At 48.4% G+C, this 9259-nt stretch overlaps 1 protein-coding gene across 1 annotated transcript; it reads left to right on the top strand.

Moving 5' to 3' along the window:
- Nucleotides 1–4713: 4713 nt before the first annotated feature.
- LOC107401684 (vomeronasal secretory protein 2-like) lies at nucleotides 4714–8644 on the top strand. The gene is made up of 7 exons (XM_042277125.2): nucleotides 4714–4847; nucleotides 5362–5495; nucleotides 5725–5795; nucleotides 6856–6966; nucleotides 7602–7703; nucleotides 7999–8025; nucleotides 8454–8644. Exons 1-7 carry the CDS (start codon nucleotides 4755–4757, stop codon nucleotides 8477–8479), a joined length of 564 nt encoding a protein of 187 aa, XP_042133059.1. The 5' UTR covers nucleotides 4714–4754; the 3' UTR covers nucleotides 8480–8644.
- The last annotated feature ends 615 nt before the right edge of the window (nucleotides 8645–9259 follow it).

Raw genomic sequence — 9259 nt, 5'->3', positions numbered from 1 at the left:
TTGAAGAGATTTCGGATTAAGGCTGAGCTCTCTGCTGTGGAAAGTCACTGGAGGTCTTTCCTGGATCAGGGTGTGTTATAAGGAGGAATGCATGTCAAGCCAGCCCCCACAGTGACCTCAGGGAAATGTGAGGCTCCTTGGATTGCAGCCCCAATGTAGAGAGCAGCTTGGGAGGCTGTGTCACAGGGTGGCTTGTCTGTGGGACAGGTGGAAATGAGCTGGTTTATTAGGCTCCATGTGTGTTGATTAAGTTGTGGTGCTTCAGAGCACTGTGTCTCTTATCTTAGTGCAACCAGAGCTGTGTGTCTGGTCCCAGAGTGTGAGAGCAAACCATGGCTGTGGTTGGGAATGGTGCCACCAATCACAGCTGAGAACTCAGGCAGGCAGCCTGGCTAGGAAGGTGCCAAGAACACTTTGAAGTCCACGGGGAAGCCTGCAGGGCATGTAGGGCAGTGCCAGAGACCATGTCTGGGCAGCAGTTTGTGTGGCCATAGAGCTGACAGAGCAATGGGAATCTGAAGGGGAGAAGGCAGCACCCACAGGGTCTCACCCCAGAGAGAACATCCACCTCACATGGGAAAAAACTGGGATCTTGAGGAAGGGGAGGAAGGACCTGAAATCTGCAGTGGAAGCTGGAGAAGGCCACAGAAAGGCAGATGTTGCAGCCTTTGAATCTTCTCCGACTCGTTCCATCTACTGCTCTGTTCTACTTCCCACCACGTGTTCTTCTTGTCTAAGACCATGAGGTGTGTCTCCGCCATGACAACACCCTTTCCTAGTCTCCATTTTAAAAGCAAAAGTGCCACAGTGGCCCCCAATTCATCACTGTTGGTTCTACCCTCTCTCTAACCTGGTCTCTGGCCATCTTCCTCTCCCTGTCCTGCCATCTGCTCCATCTCCCCTGCCCTCCAGCCTGTTCTTGGCACAGCCAGGCTCCCTCTGCCCCTTCCAGCCCCCACTGAGTGTTCCTCCCACTTGGAGTCCTCCTCCACTTCCTCATTCATGGCTCATTCCCATTCACTCCCCTCCGTTGTGGGTTTAAATGTCCCCTTTGTGTAGTTGACTCAGACAATTGAATCTACAACCCCTCATACCCATAGTTGCTGTAATAATATACAATTAAATAATCAGGAGACAGGAGCACACAGTAGATTGAGCAGAGATAGTGAATACAATGAACACTGAACAACAACACAGTGTAAGGAGGGCTAGAGACACTAGCTGAGGGTTACAGGAGATCAGTGGGGAAGGTATTACAGTTGGGAACCTTGTCCAAATCACTTGTCAGTTCTGATTTTGTTTTTAGACTTACTGGATCCAGAGTGTGTTACTGGAAACAGAGAAAAAAGGGACACAGGCACCAAAAGTGGGATCTATGATCACTATGACTGGCACTGTGTTCAAAAACCTGTAAGAGGACCAATTTGGTTGGTCGTTGGCCACTTCAACAATAGACTATCTCTTGTACTGACCCACTTATGCTTCAAACTGAGTTTATGCTATAGGTGAGCACTCAGACTTATGGAAACGTACCTCGTAAATAATTAATGAGGAACTGGAGAGTTATCTCACTGGTTAAGAACTCATATAGCTCTTGTAGATTACCTGGGTTCCATTTACAGTACATATAGTGTAGCTCACAACAGTCTGTAACTCCAGTTCCAGGGTAATCAGACGCCTTTCTCTGACCTCCTCCTTTACCAGGCAACCATGAAGAGCACATACATATATGCAGGAAAAAGACTTATACACATAAAATAAATGAATCTAAAAATGAGTAAGATAATCCCATTTAGGGAAACCATCTCTAGCACATGTAATGTAGGTCATCTCTAGGTATTGATTATTCATATCAGATGATTCCCCAGGAGTTTTAGATGCATCTTGTTCTAGCTGATTTGATGACAACTCAACACAAGCTGGAGTCATTTGGGAAGAGGGAACCTCAACCAGGAAAATACCCCCACCAGACTGGCCTATAGAAAAGCCTGTTGTGTATTTTCTTAATTGGTGGTTGATGTAGGAGTGTACAACTCAATGTGTTCAAGGACAACTGGGCAGGTGGTGGTGCCATAAGAAAGCAGACTGAGCAAGCCACAAGGAACAAGCCAGTAAGCAGCCCTCCTACGTGGCCTCAGCATCATTTTGTACCTCCAGGTTCCTGACTTGAGTTCCTGCCCTGCCCTCTCTGGATGATGGATTATGAATTGTAAACTTAAACAAGCCCTCTCTTGCCCAAGTTGCTTTTGACATGATGTTTTACCACATCCATAGAACCTAACTAAGACACATCTCAGTCCAGCCAGTTCCCCTTCTGCATGGTGCTGTTGGAGGTGCTATCAAAAGCTTTCTGCTAATGCTGGGTAAAGCCCAGACTCTGTCCTTTGCAGGGAGGTTCCTAGGAATTAGCAGGACAGAGAATTTTCAAAGATGAAAATTCAAGGGTAGTAAGGGGCACAACTTGAAGTAATGAAGGCTGGAGCTGTGGAACTGGGGATCCCTGCAGGAACTGCCACCAGAAAGAAAGGGGAGGCCTGAAAAGAGATGCCTTAGGCCATGGGAACAACACAGGCCAGGATACCTCTCCCTTCTGTCCTACCATCTCCTAGGGTCTACCCATGACTGATCACAAACACCTGTTGACTCCTGAGAGCATCGAGCATGAGTAGACCTCAACTTCCTGTCCTGCCTCTTGTCCTCCCAGGATTGCCAACAACCCCTGCCCTTCCACCTCCTGATGGTGTCTTTTATCGCTTTAACTTGACAGATGCCTGTGAGCATAGCTAGAGATCTTGGTAGAATTCAGTCTACTGGGACTAGGTAGGTAGATAGACAATGGAAAGCAACTGTAGAGTGCAGGAGCTGCCTTTCATACTGCACATAAGACTTATGGGGGCAGACATCATCTGTCTATCATCTGCATGTGGCTCTCATGGTTTTTCTTTTTTCTTTTTGGTTTTTCAAGACAGGGTTTCTCTGTGTAGCTTTGTGCCTTTCCTGTAATTCACTTGGTAGTCCAGACTGGCCTTGAACTCACAGAGATCCCCCTGGCTCTGCCTCCCAAGTGCTGGGATTAAAGGCATGTGCCACACCATTCCCATAAGTACCAATATCAGTGATTCAAACAGTGGTGTGGTAGGTATCTATGGTGCAGTCCGCAGGACAAAGTACACACAGTTTTTGGCACCCTGAGTGAAGAGACTCCAGGCTGCTCACTAATCTTTGGTCTTAAAGAGCTCTGGCCCCACCCTCTCACACCCAGAATGTCAGCAGGGTACAGGACTGGATTATGGCAGTTCTTCAGCACAGCCCAGGACTTGTTACAGAGTGCTCATTAGTATTGTTTAGAGAGTCTTGAAGCTGTCCAGGCTTTATCTACAGAGACACAAAGGCACCTTTGTAGGACTAGAACCTTTCTCTAGAGCTCAGGTCAGATGGGACTCAGGACATCAAGATGGAGAGGGACAAAAAAGAGTTCCTGCTGGAGAAGGATCTGGGCTGAGGTCAGAAGATAAGTTGGCCAAGGCAACTCAGTTGTGGGTTCTGGGTTCATGTAGGTCTCTGGCCTCCATTGTTTCTTTTGCTTCCCCATTCAAAGAAAATTGGACTCATGGTCTCCTTGCTGGCTTGTCAGTTGTCAAATTGACAAGGTAGGGAAAACCTTTGGTAGATCAGGGGATCTAGTGTTCTAAGATAATTGTACAACTGTGGGTTCACAACAGGCTTTGATGGATCTCATGGGTTTCACATCAGGCCATAAGGTGTGGAAGGAGCTCAAGTTGTGACAATGAGGCCCAGGAGTTCCATGTCCTATAGGTTCTGAGATGATCAACACAGCAGAAGACCCTAGCACCCTTGCTGGAGATGAAACCCTGAACTACAGCGAGGAAACTTCCCTTTAGTGGGCACAGATTAGAGATTGCTTTATAGCTAGAGCCTCTCTAGCTTCTGAACTAAAGTCTGAAGCACAGAAGGCAAGGCCCTGCTCTTCAAGAGCTTGGGATATAATTGAGTAGACAGATAGGTGATAGTTACAGCTGAGAAAGGAGAGGGATGAGACATGGTGGAGTAAGAAGTGCTGTAAGACAACACAGCTGCCTGGAGTATAGAGGGAAGTCATTCAGATGACTGTGGTCTCTACCGGTCCCATGTGGCCCCTCCCTCTTAGAGCAGTCAAGGTTCAGGAGCTCCTGAACAGTCTGGTAGATCCTGACACATCCAATGTTTCCCTGCTCACCCAGTAGCAGAAGGCAATGGGATGGGCCTAGTGTGCAGCTTGTGCCCAGGGCACTGGCAGGATTGTGTGTGGTAAATAGCTCAGTCCTTTTCTCAGCTTCAGTGGGAGAGAAGCCAGCTTCTAGATAAGATGGCCAAAGAAGCTAGGGATGGCTGGAGAGGGAGTACAGGTGTGGAGAAGGAGTAGGAGGAAGCCAGGTCCCTCCTTTCCTGGCTGCCTCTTCTCTATTCTTGTCCCAGAGTCATTTAAAAACTATAATGGGTTCTGTGTCTGTGGTACCCTTGGATGGTGCCTACATTGCAGGGCATTGTGTCTTTTCTTTGTGTTTGCCACAGAATGATCACCAGATCTCAATAACAATAACAACAGCCTCCATCCCCATGATGGACATGGATTTGGCTAGGAGGGGTGTGGTCAGTGTCATTTGTGGCAATAAAGGCCACTCTCCAAGGAGCCAGCACAGCTTTCACATTTTGTCACCTGTGTGACCTGCCTTGTCTAGAGGACAGAGCCGAAGATGCAGAGCCTGCTCCTGACTGTCACGCTGTTTGTCCTGGTGGCTGTCCTTCAGGCCCAGGATGATCTGCCCTTCCTCTCAGAAGACAAGAACGTGAGAGAGATGGTGGACAGGGGTGGGGGAATGCTTGACTGCTGGCCAGTGCCTGAGGACTGGAGCTAGCACTCATGGGCTATGAAGTCCTCTGAGTCTGGCCTCTGACACTGCACCTTGGCCTGGAGTCTTACCTGCTCTCTACTGCCCTGCTGTCTCTACTGATGTTCCACCTGCAGACAAATGCCCTCTTGGACCACAGAGCTGGAACATGGAAGGGTCCTAGTTTTAGTGACCCCAAGAACCTGAATGTTTCTCAGGGGTGGACCTTCATGCCCTGTCCTAGACCTAAAGACTTTGGGGGATTTGGGAACAGACACTTCCTGTCTAACTGGAACACAGGTTTTCAGGCAAACTTTAAGGAACACAGGACTGGGGAGTGGGCCAAACCATGTCAGGGCCTTCAGCCTGTGCTCTGTAATGTTTCCCAGGCCCCTGCCCATGTGCTGGAGCTAGGAAGAGAACTTGGCTTGGACTGAGGTGTATAGGGTGTACAGGGCTCTGTTTGTTATAGTTCTCAGGGACATGGTACTTGAAGGCCACAGTGAAGGACCTGAACAGCACAGAGTGGAAGAACCCGAAGGAAGAATTCCCTTTTGTAGTGAGAGCCCTGGAGAATGGAAACATGGAGGTCATGGCTGTTTCCATGTGAGTGCTACCACTATGAATCTTCCCAGCTTTCTCTTCCCTTTTCAACTATTCTTTGAGTGTTGATGACAAGCAGGTTCATTCTTTGAGGGGACACCCTCCCAGCAACCACCCAAAACCACAGCTGCTGTTCACATGGGGTTTGGAGGTCGACGATTCACCATGCAAGCCGAGCAGAGCCCAGGTGTGGGCTCCGAAACAGGCTGCTCATGCGCTTCCTGCTTTCCAGGTATAATGGTGAGTGCCTGCAGATTGACATCCTGTTGGAGAAAACAGAGAAGCCTGGCCAGTACAGTGCCTGTGAGTCTGTCTGAATTTCTTCCCCCATTGCAGCGATAAATTCTCTGTCCCAAAGGATTAGGGGAAGGGTGTTTCTTTAAGGTCACTGTTCAATGTACAGTCCATCCTAGTGGAGAATTCAAGGCAGCTGGTACTTGACAGCTAGTTATATTACATCTATAGCCAGAAGAAGGGGATGAGGGATGTATGCATTCAGGTGCTCAGCTGGCTTTCTCTGTTTTACTCCGTCTATAGTCTGATGCCCAGTGGACAGTCCCATCACAATTAAGATGGGTCTTTCCACTTCAATGTTCATAATCAAGATGATGCACATGTGGCACAGCCAAAGGCACATCTCCCAGGAGATTTTTACTTGTCAAGTGGATGTTTAACCTGAACTGTCACAGTCTCCCAGGGTGCATGAGATCTTTCCTCCCAGAAACTAGCTCCTGGTGTTCGAGCATCCCTGACCTGCTTAGCTTCCATGAGAGGCTAGCCAGTTAACTTCTAGGAGACTTTAAAGGTCATAGGCTAGTCCACAGAAGAGACCATGTTTCCCTCTAGACAGTTCTGTGCCTTGGCCCATAGGGAAACAGAGGGTTAGGATCTAGGAAGAAGGGCAGCACAGCTGCTAACAGGTCAAACTCCAGCCTTCATCTTCCCTCCTGCCATTGGTCCAGACTCCATACCTGGGCATGACACCTTTCCAGGAGAGAACTTTGTTCCTGTGTTGAGACCATACCAAGTTCAGGCTCCATATGATTAGGAGTTCATGGGTCATTGCTAACGTCTTCTAGACCAATGGTTCTCAACCCGTGGGTTGTGAACCCTTTGGGGGTAACTATCAGATATCCTGTATATCAGATATTTACATTATGATTCCCAACAATAGTAAAATTACAGTTACAAAGCAGCAATGAAATAATTTTATGGTTGGGGTCACCACAACATGAGGAGCTGTATTAAAGGGTTACAGCATTAGGAAAGTGGAGAACCACTGCTCTAGACAGTTCCTTAGCATAGTCAGAATAATGTATCTGGAGCAAGACACTACAGACCCATTTTCTCTGTTCATCTACAGTTTGGGACACAAATCTCATGTACATCTATGAGCTGCCAGTGATGGACCACTACATCTTCTACAGTGAATGCCAGATCTTTGAGCAGAAAGTCTATGCGGGAGAGCTCATAGGTAGGACCCTGGGCACCTCATTTCCTGTGTGGTTTCCACTACCAGAAGCCATAGGATGTTCAGCAGCTACACCTTGGCACCAGAACGCTTAGCATGGTAGATCTGATGTGCATCTAGGTTCTGGACACCAGGTGCTGCCTGTGCAGATCTGAGAGAGAAGGGGCAACTGGACAGGGTCTTTCAGGAAAGAGGGCAGATATAGCCCTCAGGGCCCTGAATACATAGAATGGGAGTTCCAAGCAGTGAACTGCTAAGTCCCATTTCCTGGGGTCTCACATGTCATGAATGTCCGTTTGAAGGGTTGGGTCCTAACAGAGGCTTTTGGTTGGCAGTGTCCCTATAGACTTGAGAGACAGACTAGTGTCCCTGTGACTGAGGATCCTTCCAGGTCAGGATGTGATCCTGCACAGCCATTCAGGATGTATAACATCCACTTGTACCTGCCTGCAGGCTTTGTCCATCTCTTCCATTCATACCCTACCTCCCTGTCTTCCCTAAGTGCTCCCTTCTCTCCTGCCTGCACTTGGGCCAGGGTGGAGCCCCTAGTGATGGGCAGTGATCCTGTCTTTGTGCTAATGGATCCCTAAAGAGCTGTTCAGTCACAACCCTTGTGCTCCTCTGGCCTCTGTCCCCAGGGAAGGATCCCACAGAAAATCACGAGGCCCTAGAAGAGTTCAAGAAATTCGTACAGCAAAAGGGCTTTCCACCTGAAAATATCATTGTGCCTGAGCAGAGAGGTAAGCAGGTGACTTTGGAGATCACAAGCTAGGCATTGAAGAGACCATGCTTCCCTCTAGTTACATAGACCTGTCCATACCCTCCTCACGTCCTCCTGTGTCAGCCATTGTTCTAAGTGACCTTTGTGTTTATCTATGTCCTTGGTGTCTCTTTGTGTCACCATTTGTTCCTCACAAGGACAACAGGGTCATGCTTCAGGTCTTGGTCATAATGGTATCTAAGCTGCAGGTGTGACAGACTCTGTATCTTCACTAGTGTACTTCTTCAACCCTGGGTTTTTCTTTGTTTCTACAGATACGTGTTTCCCTAAAGATCACTTTGGTAAGTGACCCCTGGAAGAACCTTAGGACAGCTCAGACTCCTCAGTACTGGAGTTTTGTGGCCCATCTTTTGGACCCTTAAACAGATATGAGAGACCCTTCACATCTAGGTGTGAGTGGCCTTTCAAGGATGCGGCGCCAAGCAAAACCCCAGAACACTTGAGAATCTGTCCTTTTTTCATAGCATCCTTCCCATGTCATGGTCTCCATGTGGTCTCATCTCCCACCCAACACACTCCCTACAATCCTTAGCGACCTGCCTGGTAACCGTGGTAGGCTGTGCTTGAGGACCATGAGTGTCTGACAACGTCTCCACAGTATCTATGGCAAGGAAATTATCTGATTGGCATCTGTTTCCTTATTAATCCCACTCTGCTACCCCCAAACAGAAGGAGGGGCCCTCACCCCCTGTTCCTCTTCCTGTCACAGCTGCCCTTCAGAAGTGCAAACCCTAAGCCAATCCTGTACCAATGCATAGTAATGCCTTTCCTGGAGTACCCGTCTCCCTGTACCACATGGCACTGAGACACATCCTTCAAGACCATCTCACTGCCTGTCGGACCACACTCCTGCTAGGACCCTCTGTTTCACCCCAAACCCAAGTAAAGCCTTAAGCAGCCATTCTGGACTCAGTGTGTGCTTTGGAGTCTCCTGTAATCTCCGAGAAGCTCTATGATAAGGTTGAGGAGCTGTGGGACCTAGTAGGTTTCAGACCCCAAGAACCATGATATTCCTTAATCCTGTAGGATATAGGATATCCTAGAAGTTCATTCGATGGGACACCCCCCCACCCCCACACACATGGCTTCAGGAGGTGTTTGACTTTGTGGCAGGAGAATTTTGGGAAGCTACAGGGTTGGGCACAACTGGGGAGATGGGTATCACAGATGCAAATGTGTGCAGGTTCCTACAGGGCTCTTGTTCCAGTGGGGACTTAGGGGAATCATATGAGAGACCCAGTGGTGAGTGACCTGGCAGAAGGGGGAGGGGTTAAGAGTACTCTAAATCCTCCATCATCATCCTGCAAGCAAAACAGTACTATGTAGAGCCCCATTAGTCATTATTACTCACCTTGCCCACCATGCGGTTTATCCAGTGTACAAAGTCTGTGTGGACAGTGCTTCATGGGGATATGAGAGCCAAAGTGGGAGAGGAATGACCCTGTACCTTGACTGATAAATACAGGTCCAGAAACTTTCATCTCAATGGTACATAGATTCCTGGAGAATGAGCAT

This window comes from Peromyscus maniculatus, chromosome 4 (genome assembly GCF_049852395.1).
Source record: "Peromyscus maniculatus bairdii isolate BWxNUB_F1_BW_parent chromosome 4, HU_Pman_BW_mat_3.1, whole genome shotgun sequence".
NCBI classification, from domain to species: Eukaryota; Metazoa; Chordata; class Mammalia; order Rodentia; family Cricetidae; genus Peromyscus; species Peromyscus maniculatus.
This window is presented reverse-complemented; position numbering and strand designations above follow the sequence as displayed.

Coding starts and splice junctions, on each gene's coding strand:
- LOC107401684 (XM_042277125.2), top strand. CDS start 4,755: ATGCAGAGCCTGCTCCTGACTGTCACGCTGTTTGTCCTGGTGGCTGTC. Junction 5,796..6,855: donor GCCTGGCCAGTACAGTGCCT/GTGAGTCTGTCT, acceptor GTTCATCTACAG/TTTGGGACACAAATCTCATG. Junction 8,026..8,453: donor TTTCCCTAAAGATCACTTTG/GTAAGTGACCCC, acceptor TTCCTGTCACAG/CTGCCCTTCAGAAGTGCAAA.